At 35.2% G+C, this 24,772-nt stretch overlaps 2 protein-coding genes across 3 annotated transcripts; one reads left to right on the top strand and one right to left on the bottom strand.

Annotated features, from left to right (window-relative positions):
* Positions 1-2,601: 2,601 nt before the first annotated feature.
* Positions 2,602-23,378, bottom strand: LOC101899889 (NAD-dependent protein deacetylase Sirt2). Of its 2 annotated transcripts, none has more exons than XM_059128655.1 (4): positions 23,237-23,378; positions 4,129-4,223; positions 3,843-3,939; positions 2,602-3,778 (listed from the first exon to the last, which is right to left on the bottom strand). In XM_059128655.1, the coding sequence occupies exons 2-4, from the start codon at positions 4,207-4,209 to the stop codon at positions 2,865-2,867; spliced, it is 1,092 nt and encodes a 363-aa protein (XP_058984638.1). In that variant the 5' UTR covers positions 4,210-4,223; positions 23,237-23,378; the 3' UTR covers positions 2,602-2,864. The 2 variants fall into 2 exon arrangements, with proteins under 2 accessions (XP_058984638.1, XP_005190183.2); XM_005190126.4 differs by lacking the exon at positions 23,237-23,378 and adding an exon at positions 4,900-5,157.
* Positions 8,440-15,282, top strand: LOC101900056 (serine/threonine-protein phosphatase 2A regulatory subunit B'' subunit gamma-like). The gene is made up of 2 exons (XM_059128654.1): positions 8,440-9,854; positions 15,032-15,282. Exons 1-2 carry the CDS (start codon positions 8,569-8,571, stop codon positions 15,120-15,122), a joined length of 1,377 nt encoding a protein of 458 aa, XP_058984637.1. The 5' UTR covers positions 8,440-8,568; the 3' UTR covers positions 15,123-15,282.
* Positions 23,379-24,772: the final 1,394 nt, after the last annotated feature.

The raw sequence follows: 24,772 nt of genomic DNA, 5'->3' as shown, positions 1-24,772 counted from the left end.
AATGATCATAACTTCTTAAAGATTAAGTTTTCGGCGTTTTAGCTATTAGTTGTGATCACTTTTATAAGCATGAATACTTTAAAATTGCCATAACTCCTTAATTATTGAGTTTTTTGCTATTAGTTGTGATCACTTTTAAAGGCACGAACTATTTATTATTTAAAAATGACCACAAGCCCTTTATTCCTAACTACTGGCATAAATATAACCTTGTCTAACGACCAGATAGGCTTTGTGCCATAAATTTTTAAATTACCACTTGTTAGCATACATTTGTCCATATTCACCTGTGGACATCCACCTTAAATGCCTCGCTGAATAGCGTCGACTCCGTCCAGTGAAATAAACCGGAAACAGGAAATATTTGCAATTTGAGATGTTAATTGAGCTGCAGATGAAAACAAATTAATCCCATTTTAATCATCATCCTGTGCTTCAATTTGTGGCAGCCCTTACACAATTACACCCTCACACACACTCATACAGGACCACGTGAGGAGGACGCCAGGTACTGCATTTGAGTGCATTCAATTTACTTAAAACTTGGACTCTTTCACCGCATCGAACAATATCGAGTGGCCTGGTTGTGGTTGCAATTGAAGAAGATGTTGATGTCCCTTGCACACCTATCATCCACCTTTCTATGCCAGGATCCCTGTGCAATACAAGTGCCTGTGTGTGTGCGTGTTTATTTTGTGGTAGCTGAAAGTAATAGTCCTGTGAAAATTGTCATCTATAGTCTGTCAGTCAGTTGATGACAGAGGCAAATGACTGTTGAACCTGACGCTGTCCTGTGGATGGCTGATGATACTCTATTGGAGGAAGATAGTTTGAGGTTTTTTCATTCTCGAAAATAAAAGAAATTGGCTACCATTTTTGTTCTCGGTCACAGTAATGGGTTTGCTGTGAGGATGTGGGTTGAGTAGCGATTTAATAGTTTTGAAATCGAGCACTGTTGTGGTTAACAAACTTGATGTTTCCCGGAATAATGTTGCAGGATATTGAGGAGAATAGATCGGAGAGCAAAAACCCGAATCGACCGGGTCGAACTTTAAATACCCTCCACCGTTTGGCGATCCGTTAAAAATTCTGTTAAAATCTAGAAATACCGAATGAAGCTGTTATATTAGGGTCTATACGACGACATGGGCCTGCAAAAGGTAACTTTTGTCATAAGCCATTACAATATTCAAATGCGAAACTTAAAAAAAATCGGTGAATAATGTAGCTACAATACAAATATCGGGAGGTACAGTAATATGGGGGCTATACGAAGATGTGAACCTGCACAGCCAATTTTCTATCTTAGCCTGTAATATCCATTATGAACTTCATATACGAAATTTGAAACAATTCCGGTGAATAATGTCGCTAAAATCATCAAAATACGAATATCGGGAGGTACCGTTATATGGGGCTTTACGAAGACGTGGACCTACACAAACAATTTCCGGTCATAGGCTGTAGCATCCATTACGAACTTCAAATACGAAATTTGAAATAATTCCTGTGAATAATGTCGCTAAAATCATCAAAATACCGAATATCGGAAGGTACCGTTATATGGGGGCTATACCAAAACGGGCCTACATGGCCATTTTTTTAACGGACGGACATCGCTAAATCGACATAGAATTTTAAGCTGATCAAGAATATGCACACTTTGTGGGGTCTAAAATGTATATTTCGAGGTGTTACAAACGGAATGACAAACTTTATGTACCCTCCATACTATGGTGGAGGGTATAAAAACTGTCCTCAGTCACTGAGGACATGATTTTTTATATAGAAAAAATCTGCCCTCAGACACTGAGGACGTGAATTTTTTCTATAGAAAAAATCTGCCTTTGGACACTGAGGACCTACTTTAAAAAAATGTTTACTTTTTGTAAGATAGAAATCATCAGTCGGACAGAACAGATTCATTTTTTTTTTTCAAATAAGATATACCAATTATTATAAATAAGAATAACCCAATTATTCGTTTAAAATCCGGTTTTGCAATTACCCGCCTACTTAGCTACCTCACTAGAATTTACTTTTTGCGCTGAAAACAATTTTGCGGTTACAGAAACTCAACTGTTTGTTGCTACTAGTTTTGCGGTATATTGTCGAATAGTTGAACTAATTAATTCTTCCGGTGTGTGTGTGTATGCGTTTGTTTGTACGGATGATGTTTCTGTAAGGCATTGCTTTCTGTAATTTAAAACAGACAAGATGTCGAATGTTTGTCATTGCATCAAGAACTCTGCCATGGATATGGGAAATTGATTGTAACTTTTTTACGGACTTCAAAACCGCAGTAAAAGTAATTTCAATAAAAGTATTGGATATTTTATTGATAAATTACAATGGAATTTTAAGAAAGATTATACAAATAATTGTTAATATTTTTCTTTGTCTATACAATAGAAAACCATGTCATATAATATTTCAGGATTTATTTTTAAAACTTTGGACTGGATTCCATAAATAATATGAACAAAAAGGATTTCATTACAATTTAAACAAGAAAATATTCAGGTGTTCGTCAGAATTCCAGTGCACCATTCCCCTTCACATAAGCATTAAGAGCAATCCATTAATAAAGACTAAAGCAGCTCTCATTTTAATAAAATGTTCTTTACTTGAAATCGTCATTACAATAATCTTTATTTGATTATTTTTACAGTACAGTATCGGTATACGACTAAATTCATTAAAATATACACATAGAAAGGTATTTGAAATACACACCACATTATTTAATAAATTAGTCTATTTTTTTCTAAAAATAATAAAGGGAAAAGGCTATAGTGGTAGGTAGTAGGGGCCCTATCTTAAGTCTAGAAAGAATTTAACTTTAAATATTGCACCAATATTTTTTACACGGCATCTTTTTCCTTGTTCTTGGGATCGACAGGTTTTTCCTCTGTTTCATCCGATTCCTTTTCGTCATCATCAGTTTTCGATTTTTCCTTGGCCCGCTTTTCCTTGCAGTCCGCATTTTCCTTATTCAAACGTTGATGTTCGCTTTTTATTAATTCACTCAATTCATCCTTCCAACCCAAAGCCTCAGCCAATGCCAGGCACCCATCATCACAGTCACCAATGTAGGCAATATCTCGTGTATTTTTGGGATTATCAAACATAAGACCCGGTCCCATCATAAACCATGCACCAATGCCACCGAAATCATTGCCCACCTTGGTACGATTGATGAGCAAACGTACACATTTGGGACCCGCCCTATCGATAAGTGATGCAAACGGCTGTACCTCCAATGAGGTACCCATAATAATAAGCAAATCACATTTGTTAAAATCCTTTGCCGGTAGTGTGTAAAACTTTTCGGGTAAATTTTCACCGAAGAATACAATGTCTGGCTTAACCACCGAATTGCACTCCTCACATGTTGGTACACTATCGCTAAATATTTGTTCCTTCATCCATTCCATGGAATAGAGTTTACGACAACCCAAACAATGATTGGTAAAGAATGTACCATGAGCTTCTACCAGTTTATCGTCTGGTATACCAGCAATTCTCTCCAATGTATCAATATTTTGGGTATAGTGTCGTAACAATAGACCCTTTTCATGCAGAAGACGTACAAAATAGTGTGACGGTGTTGGATTAAATGAACCCGGATATAACTCTTTGGCTAAAGCGAAAAATGGTTGAGGATTTTCTTCGAAATAATCCATTTCAAATATTGCCGATGGATGGGGTAAATTGTATTTTTGTAAATTATCATATAGTCCAGATCCAGGTGAACGAAAGTCGGGAATACCAGCAGCTGAAAAAGAAAATATTATCTTTTAAAAATATGAAATTTTATAAATTTTCTTTTAAATACTCACATGTTGAGATACCAGCTCCAACCATAGTGATTATGTTCTTGAAACCTTTGGACTTCCAGTGGTCGCATAGTCCTTCAAATGTCAGATTTTCAAAAGCCTGTAGAAAGAAAAAGTTTCATATGTAAATACTATAGTTAGATTAAAACGTCTTAATAAATGTAGGATTAATGTCATAAATATAAAGTGATATTTTCTATTAAAAGATTTTGAAAAGGGATATGTATTTCTCTTCAAGGAACAATTTTATTTTTGCCTATTGTATAAATAATATTTAAAATAAACTTACTTTCTTATTGGCTCCATCTTCTTCATCTAAAGTTGTTACCAAATTCAATTTTTGAGTGAAGAACTTTCGAATGGCATCCATAGTGGTATCCTCATCTAAAAATAAAAAATACTAAGATATTAGAACGGAAATCATTAAATTTAAAACTTAACTAATAAGGTAGCATCAATAGTTTCTGCCAAGGTACCATACATGGTACCATATATTATTTTAATGATAAATTTGTAAAGTTTTGAAAGTTTTGGAAGTTTTTTGTCGACCCTTCAGGGGGAAGTATTGACATTTCAGACGGAATATATGATTTATGAATTTTTAAAATGTTGTGCAAATTCACCTGAAAGAGTAGATCGCTATGTCCAATCCTAACATCGGATCTAGTTTTCCCAGAAATAGTTTGAATGAAATGGGAAACTTACACATTTAATTATTTGTGAGAATGGTATAAAAAAACTGTGGTTGGTTCTTTTAATTTGGAAAAAGATTCAAGTCTGAAATTGTGAATCCATTTACTCACGTCTATTATAAAATTTGCGAAATTTTGGATGAGTTTCACATTTTGCCCTTTTACTTGTTTTACAATTAAACAACAACGAAACATAACTATGACAATTTTTCAGCGCCATCTAGCGAAACAAAACAACAATGAAATGCCTCATTTCACATTCTTATTGAACTCATTCAATTTAAAATGGTTCCAGTCCGAGCTTAAATTACATTTTCGACTTTTCCTTTCACATAACACACCCAGTTACGCATGTTTTTCTTTCTCACCTGTTCCTTCAGCAACTGCTTCATTCTCATCTTTGGTTTTGTTTTGGGAAGTTGTAGGCTTTTCACTCATTTCTGTTGATGTTATTCCACAAATTATACCTCGTTTTATATAAATTCCACCGAAAATATGTTTGTTGTTCAACAACAATGATCTCAGATATGATGCCGTTTTGAAATATATTCTTTTTATTACCGAAATAAGAAAATACCTTATCGCGACCACAGGGAACACAAAAATAAATAAGAATGAGGGCCGAAACGAAGAACAAAAGAGGGAGAGTTGTAATCGATTTCAAGTGTTATCGATTTTAAGAATGTTAGAAACTAATGAACATGTTGGCTGGTCGATCTCTCAACCTCCAAAGGAGATTTGTGGAAAACCTAGCCGTACATAACAATGAACTTTTAAATGAAATATATGCTGCTGAACAAAATATTTTATGGTCCGGCTCAACTTACCTTTCACCAGTAGGAGTTCTAAATAAAAATCTTGACAACAGTTCTGGCCAGTACTTTCTACCTGATTTTTTTACCAAGACGAGTCCCGAAACACATAGGGGATAAATGTATGCAAAAAAACGATTCTGTGATATTCTTATATACATTTTAGACTTAAGTCACGTAGTACCTGAAAAATTACACATAAATAGATCATTTCACACCTCATGTTTCTTAACGTTATAATCTTACAATTAATATGTTACACAATTAATGTTCTCTTTACACATTGTATGTAATTGTCAATTATCACAATAATTGCCTTCGCAATTTTTTTTCATGTAAAATCTCGACATTACATTATATATGATCTCAATTCATATATACCTACCTAATGTGGCGTTTCCACTATACTTGATTCGCTCTCTATTCGTTGTTTGACCCTTAAATATGAAAAAACTACTTAATTCTTCACACAAAATTTCCTGAGCGAACACTCATATTTGTACGTTGTTCAAATCAAATCACTCTCAGAACAACGAAAAAATATGTCCCATCCCTAACAAATGAGAGCATTTATCGAAAAAATAAATTATGACATTTAAAAATTATAAATAGAAAAATTTAATGAAATTTTAAAAATTTTTGGGAAGACTGAAAATTATGAATGAAAACTACAATGTTGAATAGCGTATTTACATTCAAACGAAAGTAAATTTTGTTTTCTCTCTCATCCGAGGTACGCATTTTGCCCACGAGTTAAAATTTTCACAGAAAACTGCAAACAAAAGAGGCAATATTTTCAAAATGTTTGTATTGAAAGAAAAAATGTTTGACAAGTGTCTCTCCAGCAGAATTTAAAAATAGAAAAGTACAAAAATATATTCAAAATGTCAACATTTACACAAAAAGTTGAAAACGTGAATGAAAATTATAAAATTATTGATATAATAAATCTTTGGGAGAAAAACAATCATTTATTCTATTCATATTAGTGAGAATTTCATGTATTTTCGTATACATTCCCATTAAAATCAACAAACAAAATTTTTGAAAAAAGGAATTATTTTACTATGAATTACGAATCGTGCCGTATGAACGGGTTAATTCGTGTACATAATTCTGAGAGCGAACAACGTTGTTCGGTTTCCAATGGAAACATGCTATAAGGCCGTATTTACATAAAACAGACAGCAAATGCGACAAAATTCATTTTTTTTTTCAATAATTAGAGAGTAATTTTAGCAGATTATGAAAGTAATGCTGAAAATAACTTTATTGGCGTTTTGAAAGTTTACACTAAAAAGTAACCTATTTAGAGGGGATGAGTTTTACCCTCTTCAAAACATATGAAAATTTTCAAATTAATTTTTTTAATTTAATTTTCGATGGGAATCCGTGCATTTTAGCAATATTGAAGAGAAAAATATAAGGAATATTTTGGTCGAAAGTCTTAACCCTCATGCGGGCTAACAAAATATGGTCAACAACTCCCTTTAAAAAAAAATTAGGAAATACAGAGATAAAAAACTGCAACCAACTTTAGACTCATGTCATTTCTGAGCCACTCGCAAGCGTGAAAGGGTGATTTATTTTTATTTGGCTGGAAAACCACAAGTGGCTACCGTTAGAGCACTCCAGGATATAAATGTGAAAAAATCGTTTGTATCTCGTATCATCGCTCGTTACCGTGATACTGGTAGCGTAGCCCGACGTCAAGGAAGTGGACTGAAGAAAACAGCAACTTGATCGAACCCGCATCGCAGTGGCCGAAAAATGGCTCGTGAGCTGAACATATCGCAATATTCCATTCGGCAAATATTGAACAATGAGCTCGGGGTTGAGTCATTGAAATTCCAAAAAGTGCAAGAATTTACACCGCAACAGAAAGGAATTAGCCTTAAAAGAGCTAACAAGTTGCTTTGCATGGCCGAAAGTGGTGAATTGCCGAATTTGGTTACCTCCGATGAGAAAACATTCGTTGTCTAGCAGTTTGTATACAAACAAAATGATCGTGTTTACTTGCTAAAGAAGTCAGCTGAAAATGTGCAATTTAGGTTGGCCACCAGAACTCTGGCGACGGCCATGATAATGGTGTGGGCCGTCTTAACAGCCGATGGTCGCTCTCCGCTCGTATTAATCGATCGTGGCATAAGAATAAATGACGATTATTATCGCGAAAATATTCTGAAGTGTGTATTAAAGCCTTGGGCACGCAAACATTTTGGACACAGACCTTGAACATTCCAAAAGGACTCAGCACGCGTCATCCAAGAATGGTTATAAAATGAGGTTCTTCGCATCATTTCCAGCGCACAATGGCCAAAAAATCTCTGAATACTAATCCGTTGGACTGTTGTGTCTGGAGTATTTTGGAAAGCAAGGTTGGCACTAAAAAATACGAAAGTGTCGATCACCTTAAGCAAGCGCTTCGCCGGAAATGGAATGGCAGAGCAACATTCGGGCAGCGTGTGACGGTTTCATTGGCCGTTTGAAGGCTATAGTTCGTCCCATAGGTGACCAATTCGAACAACTCTAAACTTATTCTTAAATTTGATGTTATATGCGACATTTTTTGCTTTCATTCAATAAAATTTAAAAGAAAAATGTAAAAAGTATGGTTTTTGACTTTGTTGCGGTTTTTCATCTCACCCCATATATACCATGAAAAATATCTTAATTTTTTGTTAATAAAAACAAAATTTGGTGGTATTTTTTTCACGGTATATACATATTTCATAATCAAACTTCTTTTGTTCAGAGAATAAATTTTAATCTAGAATAACTCTTTTTTAGACACTTTTCCCAAAAATGTAGTTTTTGACTCTTATTGGAAGCGGTCGATAAAACTAATAGCTTAATATACAAACGTTTAGAAAATTCTATTGAAAACTTTGGCTAATACAATCAAGATTCCGATTCTTTTCAATTTTTATATGTCCATCACTTTTTATATCTCCAGTTTTAATATTTGATTTATTTATAATTTTTTATATTCAATTCAACGGAGATTCACATTTTTGTACTAAAAATATCGCCTACCGTACAATGCAACACTGTGTAGTGATCGTAAATAAAATCTATCAGTGAGAGTGAGAGTGAGAGAGAGAGAAATCACAATTGACAGCAACAGCTGTTTACAAAAAAAAAGTCTATCGAAAAATTATTTTCAACAACACAAAAATAAACAAGTATAAATCTACAATTTCCTATTAAATTACAAATATAAATATGGAGTTGGATCCGGATATTATTAAAGAATTTGAAAATCTTGAAGTTACTACCAAGAAACCAAGTGAAGAAGAAATAAAAGCATTTGATGAAAATGCTCCACTTAAAGTCAGCAACACTGGCCGGGGAGGTGCTGCTGCCGCTGCTAATAAGCCAAATTCTCCAAATGGAAAACCAAACACTAATCATCCAACATATTCAACGATACCGAAATTTTTCCATGCTCCACCGGCTCCCACCGATACCCTGAGGCAAAATCTACGCAAAGAAGCCCACTCATTGTTCTTGCAAAAACGTTCACAAGAGCTGTTGGACAATGAGGAACTGAATACCTTGTGGTCCATACTGGAGAAACATTGTACACAGGTGACGCCAATGGGCCAGCAATTGATTGGCTATGATGACTATTTGAAAGTAATGCAAGCTGTTAGTGCCAAGTGCCGCAAATATCTAACTGCTCGGCTGTTTGCCAAATTACAATGTCATTCCGGTTATCCGGGGAAAGTTGAAATTGTTTCCATTTTCAATTATACAATGCGTAAAGTGTGGCTAACACAGGGACGCATTGGCCTCTCGTTCTACGACGATGTGGGTCAAGGTTATTTGCGAGAAATCGATATGGAAAATTACATTATTGACATCATACCCACGTTAGCACAAATCAGTGGTTGTGTTCAGCCCTCGTTTCAGAGTTTCTATGTCTGTACGGTGGTGAAGAAATTCTTTTTCTTTTTGGATCCATTACACACAGGACGTATACGGATTCGTGACATTTTGGCATCAGGTCTTTTGACGGAACTATTGGAATTACGTGACGAGGAATCATCGAAAGAATCTCAAGAGCATAATTGGTTTTCTATGCCATCCGTGTTGACGGTCTATGGCAATTATTTGAATTTGGACAAGGATCACAATGGCATGTTGAGTAAAAAAGAATTGGCCGCTTATGGTTCGGGCACGCTAACTTCAGTGTTTTTGGATCGTGTTTTTGACGAGTGTCGCACATTTGATGGTGAAATGGATTATAAGACATTTCTTGACTTCGTCTTGGCCTTGGACAATCGTCATGAACCCCAATCGCTGCACTATTTGTTTCGCATTTTAGATGTCCAGCACAAGGGATATTTGACGGCCCAAACTTTGCATTATTTTTTTAAGGGTATTCAAGAACAAATACGTGCCGTCAATGCGGAATCTGTAAATTTTGAAGATTTAAAAGATGAAATCTTCGATATGGTAAAATCAAAGGATCCGTATAAAATCACGCTGCAGGATCTAATTAATTGGTAAGTGTGTGGGAGAGATTGTGTCTAGATTGACTGATTTATATTTTAAATCCGCATAACAATTCACATAAATATAAAATGTCTAAAATTTCTAGCATCGTAATAGACAAGCATTCATAACCAAAATAGACAAGCAACCAAGTTGTTTTATGCATAGCCTTCGTGGAAATAAACTGACTATTTTGTATGTAGGTAATTAATTTAGCATCCATTTCTGGAATGTAAACACGTGATAACATCAGTATAAATCCACACAACATTGATTAAGTCGCTTAAGCCTAGCTGGCGATCTAATAATAAAAGGCCATAGTCAAAATGACCAAATTTTTTAATTTTTATTTGTTAATCCTCATACAATTTTGAACAATAGCGAATTTATTGTCTATGAGGATATTGACTTAATTATTCACTTATTTACTCTGATCCAGTACACACTCAGTGACTGCGGGGACCTATCCATAAATATAACATTGTGCCATCTTCGTGTTAAGTCCTTATTTGAAATCTGATGCTTATAAGGGGTTAAACTAACACATTAACTAATAGACTTGTTGTAGTGATATTTCCAAGGATCCAAACAAATTTGCCGTCAAGGATGATTATTCGAAACATCGAATACCATGTTGAGAAATACTAGTTTTTCAAAGTTCCTCACTTTTATCTTCCTTGTAAAATGATATATTTCCCTGTTAGTCATATTCAATATATCCTCGGAGATAATCGTCTCTCATCGCAGCTGAAGGACGAAAGCTGCATCCACAAAGTAGAGCGTCCACGGAGTCCACCCCCATACATTGAAGCTGAAGAACGTCAGCTTAGTAGACAAAACAGGGCAGTTTCGGTGCAGTTACGTTCAGAATGGGCTGTCGTATTTATTCGTAGTTGGCACAAATTGAAGAAGATGTGTACAACGTCTGCCCAACGTGTGATAAGGAAAGACCATAATCTAAAGAGAGAGAGAGATAGGTATAATTAAGAGCCTCTAGACCAACATGCCTTTCAAGCTGGACTGAATAGTATTCACTCTGACGCGGTTACAGATGTTGTGCAAATTCAATATAACCGTATCTCATCGAAATCTGCATCCACAAGCCAGACCGTCCACAGAGTTCACCCCAATACATTGCAACTGAAGAAAGTCGGCTGACTTGACAAAGCAGGTAGTTTCGGCGCAATTACGTTCAGAATATGCAGTCGTCTTTATTCGTAGTTGGCACAAATTGACGAAGATGTGCACAACGTCTGCCCAACGTGTGATACAGGCCCGCACAATACGATACACCTCTTTCCAAACCTACCCCACTAACTCCAGAAGACCTCTGGTCGCAAACCGTAAAAGTAGCAAAATTGTTGAGCCCGGAGTTAAAGTCATTTGCAACCACAACAACAAACCAGAGTTGTTTTGTCACAACTAGTTCTGCGTGATTGAGCCGCCTCAATCGAACTGACAGCAGTGCGCAGAAAACCTGTCCAGTGTATGGTACAGATCCACATGGAACACTGCACCATTCTTTTTAGCTTAGAGTTAGAAGCAGAACTAGATTAGGGGAAATCGGAGCAGTACAAGCTGCTACACTTTTCAATGTGTGAAATAGCTTGCCAACTTTTGTAGACAAAATACGAAAATGTCCATTCCAGTGACTTTTTGGAGAATTCACAAATACAGGAAAGACGCACTTCTGACTATTTCGTTACCGCTGATTTCGCTGAAGAATATAGTCAAATGTCTGTATCTCATATAGATGCATTTCAGTCAAAAACCAATAATAAATGTTAATCTTTTGCCACTTCTGAGAGATTATAGGTCTTTGGGAAATATTGGTTCCAGATCTACGAAGACCATTTACGTGCAACATCTACCAATAAATTGGAAATTAGCAAATTAGCTTAAGTTGCTATTATTCGAAAATTAGAGAACGAAACCTGATGGTTTTCTTTTATAATTTGTAACAATATCTTGTGGAATTCTTTCGAGTATCTCGCCTATATAAAGAGTATCGTTTATTATAGTGTTGTAATATTCAACGTCGGCCTCGCTCGACTGTAGCCTTTGCTTACTTGTTTTTAATTTCTTTTATGTATTTTTTAATTTCTTTTGTGTATTTTTAATTTCTTTTATTAAATTTATGTATTTAATTCTATGTTTGTATCCTTAATTCTACTAAAACCGTTAAATTAATTTTATTTATAATTTCTCCTTTTAAATTAAAATGTCAAAATTTAAATCGTGAAATGCATTCCCATGATATCTACATTTATTCCACACATTATCCCCTCAATTTTATTTTTAATTTAATACTAAAATACACACACGCACACAACTTACAGCCACTCCCACCGCCAATCTTTCTCCCTGCATTTGTTGGAATCTCATTATTGTATTTAATGATGTTTAAATTAATTTGCTTACGTATTTAAAAATTATTTTATTATTTTACATGCACACACACACACACACACACGTACATTACACATACTCATGGCCCACAGATTTTTAATATTTATGATGCATTTAACATTAACATATTGACCTCATTTAACAAATCTATACATGTCTATGTAGATATATACCGAACAGCAAGAAGAAGTATGTCTGTATGATAAGTTATATGCTGTTTTTTTGCGCTCGCTTCGTATTCTATACAAAAATTGGTATTCTGTTTAACTTTTATTACATTCCACATTTCATATATATATACTTGTATTCCTCCTTACTGAAAATGCTTGCTTCCCCCACCATGCTATGCTCTTTGTTGTTCGATTCGCCACTTTAGTAGTAGTATGATGCACATATCCACTGTATCCTTGTGCGAAGTAGTGGCATGTATGTTGCCATTATTAACATTACACATTACGCTGTTATGTATGTACATAGGTGCATTTATGTTTGTATGTATGTGCTGATATTTGATTCATACCTATAATAACCATGGCTGAACTTGTCTCTATATACAAGTGTATATATACATATATATTTCCTTACTAACCCACTTGTAAGTTTCAACTAAAGTAAAATACGAGGAGCGTATTTTTTCGTAAGGACGACGAATCGAAGCATAAATACGTTTGTATTTCATTTGAATGAACTTCGTCCTTTCCTCCTTTAAATTAGCTTCTTCTTAATATAATCAATTTTGATTGACGATTTGACTTTTAGTTATTTTCAATAGGGGGGAAAACTCTATGTTAAGTTTTTATTTTGAGTACAATACATTTACAAATATGAAATATCAGTTGAAATTGGATGGATTTTTGCCAATTCAATCGAATTTTTCCATTTGATTAAAATTGGTTCCCATACAGGGTGAGAAAAACTTCAACCAACTTCAGACCGCTGTCATTTCTAAGCCTTTATTCTTTATATTTGGCTGGAAAACCACATGTGGCTATCGTTAGAGCACTCCAGCATTTAAATGTGAATAAATCGTTTGTGTATCGTACCATCCATCGCTCGTTACCATGATACTGGTAGGGCAGCCCGACGTCAAGGAAGTGGACGGAAGAAAACAGCAAGATCAGCAAAAAAGGTTCGAAAAGTAAAGAAGCGACTTGATCGAAACCCGCGTCGCAGTGCCCGAAAATTGGCTCGTGAGCTGAACATATCGCAATATTACTTTCGGCAAATACTGAAAAATGAGCTCAGTGTAAAGTCATTAAAATTCCAAATAGTGCAAGAATTTCCACCGCAACAGAATAAAAATAGACTCAAAAGAGGTAAAGAGTTGCTTCGCTTAACCGAAAGTAGTTAACTGCCGATTTTGGTTTTCTCCGATAAAAAAAAACATTCGTTGTCGAAAACAGCCGATGGTCGCTCCCCGCTCGCATTAATCGACCGTGGCATCAGAATAAAAGCCGAATATTATCGAGAAAATATTTTGGAGGGTGTATTAAAGCCTTAGTCACGCAAACATTTTAACCGCAGACCTTGGACATTCCAGCAGGACTTAGCACGCGCCACCCAAGAATGGTTACAAAATGTGGTTTGTGGCCACCAGAATCTGCGGATACCAATCCGTTGGACTATTGTGTCTAGAGTACTTTGGAAAGCAAGGTTGTCACTAAAAATACCAAAGTGTCGATCACAGCAAGCAAGCGCTTCGCCGGGAATGGATCAAAATACCGCAGAGCAACATTCGGGCAGCGTGTTACGGTTTCATTGGCTGTTTGAAGGTCATAATTCGTGCCAAAGGTGACCAATTCGAACATAGCTAAACTTATTCTAACATTTGATGCTATTTCCGACATTTTTTGCTTTCGTTCAATAAAATTAAAAAAAGGGTAAAAATTATGACGTTTGACTTTGTTGTTTAATAACTGCTTGTAGCTCTTCTAAATAGGCCCCGTCCGGCCTTTGACCTCTCTTTACTGGATAATTATTGCAATATTGATCGTGTTCTGTCTGTTTCCTGATACGTTTTTTTATAATAACAATTTTATTGAGGTTTAATATAAGTCAACCCTCTTGCATTTGTTAATAGGTTTAAATCAAATCTATTTGCAATATTTAAATAGCCATCCACCCACCCACCAATGCGAATTTCTATACATTATCACACCACCCTTAAAACTTAATGAATATAAAAAGTTTCATTCTCATATCTATAAAACATAAACTGAACTTTGTGTATATGATCCGAACTCTGAATGTATGCAGTGGGTAGGTACATAGCTCTAGGTATGAAAGGTTTGTTTGGGTTTTTTCTTCGCCTCTTCGATTATGTTTGCCATTACATTAACATGGACTTAAAACACACACATACACAAGTGCACAGACAGTTATACTTTTGCACATGTAATGTACGTTTCATGTTTCTTTTCAATAATAATTACGTGGATGATGATGATGAGTCTCATAATCATCATCATCACATATCTCACTTATCGTTCCAGTGGAGCACGTGAATTTAATTTACCCGATATTAATTAAAATCACACATATTGAATATGCATGTGCAGCGCTGTGCTACGCTGCCACTGCATCTGTTTTGCAAAGATTGTTGCAGCAGCAGATTTGCTGAAATTTATTCTCGCGGGAATATTGCTTTGTTTTTGGTCTGTGGCATGGTTATTTTATTTCATAAGTTTCACATTTCCTTTTCATTTTCAATTTCCCATTCTATTTTTATTATTTTTTTCTTTTTTTTTGTAATTTGTATTCTCTTTTGTTCTCATTGCAGTGGCCAAGCTGAAACTGTTGTCTCCATCCTAATTGAATTTCACAAATTCTGGGCTTATGAAAATCGTGAAGAAGGTTCACATAATGTTTAATATTAAATTACGGCACACTATTTTCCACATACCCAGCATACAAAGGATTGGGTTGCACCAGTGGGTGCACTAGGGTGTGTGTGTGTGGAGTCTAACAAAGTTCTCTTAATTAAGTTATTATTTTAGTTTTCTTTCAAGCACCGAAACGAACAAAGGTAAAGTTTCTTTTTTTGGAAGGATAGAAGAAAGTAGGGAATAATTATATTTTAATGTAATGCAAGAATTTAATTATATAATTTATATCAGTTTTATTTTATGCTGTACTTAGACATTTTGTATGATTTTTAATCTTAAATTATTTTTTCTTTATATCTGTTTTCATTGTAAGTATTAACATTCCAACTATTTCCTTAAATAATTTGCACATTAATGGAAAGCTATTTATGTACTTAATATAGTCAGATATAATACAAACCATAAATTGTTCTTTAGACTTTAAGGTGTTTTATTTTAAATAAATAAATAAATGCTGGTAAATATTAAGAACCAAGACAGTTGTTTATATTTCACCTAAGGCATAGGATATTTGATGGACAAGATGTAATTCTATTCTTTTTTTTAAGAAAATTGATTAATATTTATGCATTTCCCTATCGACGGAAAAATTAGTTAGTTGGAAGTTTTTCATTCGTGAGATATAGCATAAATGTAATGATTCGAATTTGATATACTTGAGGTCTTACCCAATTAAATGATAGGTAGTTTTTAATTATAACATAACTTTCAAGACAGCTATGTTAAACTTAAATAAAATTGTAAAAAAACAATAAATATTTTTTAAAAAATATTTTACCTATTATACCCAGAAATTGAAGATGCTCCTCAGATGTTCACTGTGCAAGAAAATTCAATTTTTTTTCAGGAAAGCCCTATTGAATTAAAAAAGTAGCACTTAAAATGAAAGGCAGCTGTATCGGCATTTTGAAAGTTTTCATCGCAAAGTAACCCAAATAGAGGAGAAAGTTCCTCCCTCTTCAACACTTCTGGAAATTTTCGGATTAAGATTCCTCGAAATATGTGTATTTTAGGTATATAGGGTTTTCGGCAATACTATAGATGAAAATACGAGGAATATTTTGGTCGACAATTGAAACCCTCGAGCGCGTGAACAAAGTGGTCTTGTGGGCCCTTTTTATACCCTACAACACTATGTATTGGGGGTATTATAAGTTTGATTGGGCCTAAAATTATGTAACACCTTGAAATATTAGTTTCCCACATGGGAAAGTATATATGGATCATCCTATCTCGCCGAGCTGAGTCGATCTGGCTATGTCCATGTTAATTTGTAATCACTCTACGCTTGGCCGAAAGTGGTGAACTTCAGAATTTGGCTTTCTCCGATAAGAAAACATTCGTTGTCCAGCAGTTTGTAAACAAACAAAATGATCGTGTTTACTTGCCTAAGAGGTCAGCTGAAAATGTGCACCTTCGGTTGGCCACCAGAACTCAAGCGCCGCCCATGGTGATCGTGTGGGCCGCCATAACAGCCGATTGTCACTCTACGCTCGTATTAATCGACCGTGGCATCAGAATAAATGCCGTATTTTATTGCGAAAATATTCTGGAGGGTGTATTAAAGCCTTGGGCACGCAAACATTTTGGCCGCAGACCTTGGACAATGCAACAGGACTCAGCACCATCGGACTCAGCACGCGCCACTCAAGAATTGTTACAAAATGAGGTTCCTTGCTTCATTTCCAGCGCACAATGTCCACCAAAATCTCCGGATACCAACCCGTTGGACTTGTGTGTCAGGAGTATTTTGGAAACCAAGGTTGGCTCTAAAAAATACCAAAGTGTCGATCACCTCAAGCAAGCGTTTCGCCGAGAATGGGCCAAAATACCGCAGAGCAACATTCGGGCTGCGTGTGACAGTTTCATTGGATATATTAACTTTGTCATTCCGTTTGCAACTCCTCGAAATATTTATAATAGATCCTACAAGGTATATATATTCTGGATCAGCGTAAAATTCTAAGACGCTCTAGCGATGTCCGACTGTCTGTTGTAATCACGCTATCTTGCGAACGAATTGAGATAGAATTTTGCATACATGAATAGTTTACAGGTAGGCAGGTTAAGTTCGTAAATGGGCCACATCCGTCCACGTTTTCATATAGCCTCCATATAACGGTACCTCCCGATATTTGATAATTTCATGATTTCATTCCGTTTGTAACTCCTCGAAATATTTATAATAGACCCTACAACGTATATATATAAGACTAAGACGATCTAGCAATGTCGGTCTGTCTGTTGTAATCACGCTATCTTTCGAACGAATTGAGATAGAAGGCTAAAATTTTGCATACATGCATAGTTTACAAGTAGGCAGGCTAAGTTCGTAAATGGGCCACATCGGACCACGTTTTCATATAGCGCCCATAAAACGGAACCTCCCGATATTCGGTATTTTCATGATTTTAGCGACAGTATTTACCGGAATTATTTTAAATTTCATATTTAAAGTTCGTAATGGGTACTACAGCCTATGACAAAAATGTTTGTAAGCAGGTCCACGTTTTTGTATAGCCCCCATATAACGGTACCTCCCGATATTTGATATTTTCATGATTTCAGCGACATTATTTACCGGAATTATTTGAAGTTCGTATAGGGTACTACAGCCTATAACAAACATTTCTGTATACAGGTCCACGTCTTCGTATAGCACCCATATAACGATAGCTCCCGATATTCGGTAGTTTAATGATTTCAGCAACATTACTCGCCGGAATCGTTTCAAATTTCGTATTGAGAGATCTTAATGGTTACTTCAACCTATGGAAACAAAATTCGTATGCAGGTCCACGTCTTCGTATAGCCTCTGTATAACGGAAATTCCCGATATTCGGTATTTGCATGATTTTAGTGACATTTTTTACCAGAATTATTTCAAATTTCATATTTGAAGTTCGTAATGGGTGTTACAACCTATGACAAAAATGATTGTATGCAGGTCCACTTCTTCGTATAGCCCCCATATGACGGTACCTCTCAATACTTTTTATTTTGTGCGACGTTATTCACCGGAATTGTAACAAATTTCGTAATGAATACTAAAGCCTATGACAAAAAAAATTGTATGTAGGTTCACGTTTTCGTATATCCCCCATACAACAGTACATCCCGATATTCGGTATTTTGATGATTTTAGCGATATTATACACCGGAATTGTTTCAAATTTGGTATTTGAAGTTCGTAATGGGTACTACAGCCTATGACAAATTATTTCGTAAGCAGGTTCACGTCTTCGTATAGTCTCCATATAACAGTTTTCAATTAATTGGTAGTTTCCGGAAGTTTTTTGAAATTTTTCAAGTTCCTTCCAAATGGTGGAGGGTATTAAAATTTGGCTTCAGATTGGTTTATTTGATGGTGCGTAGAATACTTTTTAAGTACCAGATTGGGTTTTAAATTTTTTTTACCCTTTTTTAATATAAGAGCCATATATATTATATTAATATACCAATATACTAATATTCAGCTAAATCGAATGCGTCTGCCGACATTTTTATATAATAAAATACTTCCAGGAAAAATTAATATTTCTTTTAAATATATTAAGCCCCTATTTAAAATTTTTCCATTCAATACTTAAATTTTACTTCACTGGTTTCCTTAACATTTAAAGACATTTCCTCTTAGTAGTTATCTGCTCCATTGTTATTTGTCGTTTCATTTCCAATTACGAGAGAAATACGATTTTCATGTTTGCCGTCATTGTAGCTTGACATCATCGTTACCGTTGCCATAATTTGTAATGAATCCCAATTGTTTTTTTATTACACAGCTCAGTTCATGTGTCTTCAAATTGCGCATTTGCTACAAAGAAGTGCATTATTCCACACTCCATCTTATTATGTCTTTGCTTTTCGTTTCTTCTCTTTTTATTATTTTTATCGTCTTATTCAAATAAAGTTGATTGGATTTAAAGTAATTTGCTGTGAAATAGTTTCTTTTTTTAGTTTCTTCTTTCGAATAATTCAATAATAGTTTGGGTTGATTGAAATAGCGGAGAGTGAGAGAGTGGGTGATGGTGAGAGCATCTAAGGAAACGATTATTTGACACATATCTATCTATGTTTACGTGTTTGTTTAATTTGAGGGGAATTGAAAAAGTTGTGTGCTTTAAAGAGGACATCCCATTCCATGTTTTAAAGAATTGGAATTCCATTATGCACATGCATGCCTGCCCTTTGGCCTCTCATTTTTTGGCATTTAGTTTCCATTGAAAACAATCACACGTAATGTTCCGCCCCAAAAGAGGTCATGCTAAACGATTTCATTATGAAAGTGCACTTCATTGATTAATTTCTTCTTCAAACTCATTTTCCATAGAAAACAAACGGAAAAATCCCAGCTAAAATTTCTCTCCTAGCTTAATATTCCCGTGACTGTGACATTTTCAGTTGGCATATGCCGGCTTACCACTCACTATCCCATGATTATGGTCGTTGCCAGAGAGGCGTTTGAAAACCATTGTAGCCAGCCCATGTTGCCTATCTATCATTTGCTCTGAATTCAGACATGGATATTTTACCAACATTTGTTTCTTTCTTTTGGGAAAAAACTTTCAAAAATGCAAAGCGACTAGAGAAACTTTCTCAATGCATTAACCAACACCGAGACATTATGGATAGCGGTCATGATGGAGCAAAAGCTTGCCCCTAGTGCAAAACTAAAAAATCTCCTGCAGTTACCAACCGAATGGAGAATGAAGTCACTCATGTTAATACAGGGAACTGGAATCGAAACAGTAACGAGCGTGTTAACACACACACACATACCAACAACCACAATTGCAAACGACCGTGTTGTACATTTAAATGAAAATCCTCCACAAAAACAACAAGAAAGGCGAGAACATGAACTAGCCATCGTCCAATGACGTTACTTGTGATGTGTGGTGGTGGCAAAGGGAAAATGAAATATTTCACATTTGCATGAATTTGTTTGGAGAAAATAATCGAAAAATTTCCATTCCAAAGGCCAGAATGGCAAAACTTTAGCAAGAAAATGATGAAATAGTGAAATTTGGTTAAAGTAATTTGAAGTTGATGTTTCGTTCGCGGCTAAGTCAAGGTTTCCGGTTGGAAACGCAAAGTTAAAATTATAATAGGTATACTTGAAAAGTGGGGCCTTGGAATAGCAAAATACACATTTATGTAGATGTAGGTGATGATTCCATTAAAGAACCTCGTTCATAAGATAAACCAAAATACCAAAAATCAGGAAGTTTCAATAAAGTGGGGCCCATGTCAAAAAAGAAGGAGTAGACCGATATCTACTTCTTCACATTAGACCTTGTGTTAATAGAAATATCGGAATGTGTTAGATTAAAAAAGAATTTCTCATTTACAAGGTACCAAAAGAAGTGGTCCGATACATTCCATTATCACACCAGATCTCATGTTTGTAGATGTGTTGGAATGTGTGAAATTTGAAGAGAATCGGTTGCTTGTTTCGCATTTTATGAGAGTTAAAATTATACAAAATTTTGACCTGTTTTGGGGGGGTACCGGAAGGAGTGGTCCGATATATCCCATCTTTACATCAGGTCTTGTATTAGTAGAAATATTGGGAGGTGTGAAATTTGAAGAGAATCGAATACTTATTTCGCAAATTATGAGAGATATAATTATTCAAAATTTTGACTCTTTGTGGGGGAGGTACTAGAAGGAGTGGACCGACATTTTTGCACCTGACGTAGAATTGATAAAAAATATTAGAATTTGCAAATTTTGATCCAAATTGGATGATTCTTTTTTGTTTTATACGGAATATTATTTTTTGTGGAAATTTTGTCCTTTTGTGGGGGAGGTACCAGAAGGAGTGAACCAATATATCCCATCTTCCCCCCAGGTCTTGTGTTTTTAGAAATATTGGGATTTGGAATATCGGAAACTCATTTCGTATTTTATAAGATTTTATAAAATTATTTAAATTGTTGGACATTTGTTGGGAAGGTACAGGGTGAGATGAAAAAACTGCAATCAACTTCAGACTGAGGGTGAGATGAAAAAACTGCAATCAACTTCAGACTGCTGTCATTTCTAAGCCACTCGTCCGATAGCTGTTAAAATTATTTCAGTGGCAGCTCATTATATTGTTTACAAGCGCGATAGTGTGATTTCTTTCTATTTAGCTGGAAAACCACAAGTGGCTATCGTTAGAGCACTCCAGCATTTAAATGAGAATAAATCGTTTGTGTCTACTGATAGCGTAGCCCGAATTCAAGGACGTGGATGGAAGAAAACAGCAAAATCCGCAGAAATGGTTCGAAAAGTAAAAAAGCGACTTGATCGAAACCCGCGTCGAGGTGGCCGTAAAATGGCTCGTGAGCTGAACATATCGCAATATTCCATTCGGTAAATGCCGAATTTGGTTTTATCCGATGAGAAAACATTTGTTGTGCAGCAGTTTGTAAACAAACAAAATGATCGTGTTTACTTGCCAAAGAGGTCAGCTGAAAATGTGCACCTTCGGTTGGCCACCAGAACTCAAGCGCCGGGCATGGTGATGGTGTGGGCCACTATAACAGCCGATGGTCGATTGTGTCTGGAGTATTTTGGAAAGCAAGGTTGGCATTAAAAAATACCAAATTGTCGATCACCTCAAGCAAGCGCCATATTTTCCAATCGATATGGCGGAAAATTAATATTTGGGTTTCTTTGTCATTTCTTACGATACATTATAAGAGACTCACAATATAATTTGATCTTATATAATTTTTCCCTTAACATTTTACCCAAAAAAAGTATAAATGGAGATTTTAATAGTTTTGTAGAATATTTCGTCTTTTCAGACCTTCTTTCTAAGACGAAATCTGCTGTTATGTTGTTTTCGGGCGTCAACTCGAAAAGAGTCCGAGAAAAAAATGATCAAAAAATTAGGGAATATTTTTGGGCTTTTTGGGAACATTGATGTAAATGTCTTTTTTACACAATTGAGAAGGAGAATTTTTATACCCTACACCACATAGTGGTAAGGGTATTATGTCTTTGTGCATTTGTTTGTAACATGGAGAAGGAAACGAGATAGACCCATAGTTACTTTTCTGAGTCGATTTATGCATAGAATCACTTTCTGAGTCGATTTATGCATGTCAGTCCGTCTGTCCGTCCGTCCGTCCGTCTGTCCATGTATTCTTGTGAACAAAATGCAGGTCGCATTTATTATCCGATTGAGATGAAATTTTCCAAACAATATTTTTTTGGCCCAAGGACGAACCCTATTGAAATTGGTGAGAATCGGATTAAATTTAGATATAGCTCCCATATATATCTTCATCCGATTTCGGGTTAAATGTGCACCAAATATCCACTATCAGTCCAAATTACCTGAATTTTGGCACACCCAACCGAGTTCGGCCTAGAAGCAAGTATGTCAAATTTGGAGAAAATCGGTTCAGATATAGCTATAGCTCCCATATATATCTTTCATCCGATTTGGTGTTTAAGCCTCTCACATTCGTAATATGCACTCCACAAGAATGATATTTGGTACCAGATACAAAGACCTAAAATGGTAAAGACTAGACAAAATGCATTTTGAGCAAATGGTTTGTGTCTATACTATCTAGATAACAGCTCGTGACAGGACCATGTTAATATAAAAAACCCCATTGGAAAAATCTTCGAGCGCGTGTTACACGAAAAGTTAGAAAATGAATTTATTATTAACCCTACTTCCCCATTTCAGTTTGGATTTAAACCAGCTCACTCTACAAATCACGCCTTACTTAAATTTCACAATGATATAACGAGTCACCTAAGAGAGAAAATATGTACAGTGGCAATCTCTCTAGATATCCAGAAGGCATTTGATTCTGTATACCACAAAGGAATTATTTATAAATTAATTAAACTGAACGTGGATCCGTTTCTGGTCAAGATGTTTTCAAGCTTTTTAAACAACAGAAAATTTACTGTTATTATCAATGATTATATGTCCAATTTTGGCGCAATAGAAAGTGGTGTCCCCCAGGGCAGCGTTCTGTCACCCCAACTGTTCAACTTGTTCCTTCATGATTTTCCTCATGTTTCCGAAAATTCTAAATCTATTTTATATGCGGATGATTGCCTGATATATAGTCATAACAACTCACCAATTACTGCTCTCAATAATGCAGCGTACCATCTTCAAATTATAAAAGCATATTACACGACATGGGGAATTTCCATAAATGCTGCGAAGTCGGAGGCAATTTGCATTAGAAACGCTTCAGGAAAATGCCATAGAACAGTAGTGCCTGAATCCAAACTATTGAATCTCTCGCTTGATGGAACAGAAATCCCTTTTAGGAATACTATAAAATATTTGGGAATAAACATAAATAACCTTTTTAAATTTAATGATCACGCCAGAGCCGCCCTGAAAAAAGCCAAAATGACAGCTGGTCGTTTATCATACATCATGTGCAATACTTATCTGCCACAGAGTACTAAGTTGCTCCTATATAAAGTCGCCATTCGCCCAATTATGTATTATGGTTTCCCAATGTGGTTTTCGATTTCCCCGACAGTGGCAAATGAAATTGAAATGTTTGAACGAAAAATCCTTAGAAAATGTGTTGGAAAAAACTTCCAGAATCCCTCCAAGCGCTTCTCAAATCAGCACATTTACACCTGCGCAAACATTCTGCCATTCTGCACGTATGCTCTCAACCTCCAAAGGAGATTTGTGGAAAACCTAGCCGTACATAACAATGAACTTTTAAATGAAATATATGCTGCTGAACAAAATATTTTATGGTCCGGCTCAACTTACCTTTCACCAGTAGGAGTTCTAAATGAAAATCTTGACAACAGTTCTGGCCAGTACTTTCTACCTGATTTTTTTTACCAAGACGAGTCTCGAAACACATAGGGGATAAATGAATGCAAAAAAACGATTCTGTGATATTCTTATATACATTTTAGACTTAAGTCACGTAGTACCTGAAAAATTACACATAAATAGATCATTTCACACCTCATGTTTCTTAACGTTATAATCTTACAATTAATATGTTACACAATTAATGTTCTTTTTACACATTGTATGTAATTGTCAATTATCACAATAATTGCTTTCGCAATTTTTTTTTTCATGTAAAATCTCGACATTACATTATATATGATCTCAATTCATATATACCTACCTAAAATTGTCACACTGTTCAAACATATTTATTTATTTTAGTATATAAGTGTTAACTAGTGTTTAAGTAGTTATGCAGATATTTACTCTGCACGCTAAAATATAGACCGCGAGCAAGTCTAAAAATCTCTTCCCATTTGTTTACATTTTGTAAATTTCTGTTTATTTACTTTGCATGTAGCATTAACGAACGTCAATGTGCAGCAAAACAAAACGATTATAATTTTGCGTTTTTTTGATTATCACCGTTGTTATCGATAAGTACAACATATTGTAACCGAAAAAAAAAGAAGACTCAATAAATATTTTACTTACTTACTTACTTGATTGTTTTGAAAAATAGACACAAAATATTTTATTTCAAAATCAATGATTGGAATATTTTTAAGGAGTTTGGGATGTACTTGACACCTTGAAGAGTTTTTATCATATATTTGAAAGAAAATTCAAGTAATTCACACACCTTTTATACTTTTTAACGCTTTTTAAAAATTAGTAAAAA

This window comes from Musca domestica, unplaced genomic scaffold (assembly GCF_030504385.1).
Source record: "Musca domestica strain aabys unplaced genomic scaffold, Musca_domestica.polishedcontigs.V.1.1 56, whole genome shotgun sequence".
Classification (NCBI taxonomy): domain Eukaryota; kingdom Metazoa; phylum Arthropoda; class Insecta; order Diptera; family Muscidae; genus Musca; species Musca domestica.
The sequence above is the reverse complement of the archived record's forward strand: the minus strand, read 5'-3'. Positions and strand labels throughout refer to the sequence as shown.

Excerpts from the sequence above, each read along its gene's own strand:
- LOC101900056 (XM_059128654.1), top strand. The coding sequence starts at position 8,569 with ATGGAGTTGGATCCGGATATTATTAAAGAATTTGAAAATCTTGAAGTT. Across the intron at positions 9,855-15,031 it reads CTGCAGGATCTAATTAATTG|TGGCCAAGCTGAAACTGTTG; the intron begins GTAAGTGTGTGG and ends TTCTCATTGCAG.
- LOC101899889 (XM_005190126.4), bottom strand. The coding sequence starts at position 4,969 with ATGAGTGAAAAGCCTACAACTTCCCAAAACAAAACCAAAGATGAGAAT. Across the intron at positions 4,224-4,899 it reads AGCAGTTGCTGAAGGAACAG|ATGAGGATACCACTATGGAT; the intron begins GTGAGAAAGAAA and ends TTTTATTTTTAG. Across the intron at positions 3,940-4,128 it reads AAGATGGAGCCAATAAGAAA|GCTTTTGAAAATCTGACATT; the intron begins GTAAGTTTATTT and ends TTCTTTCTACAG.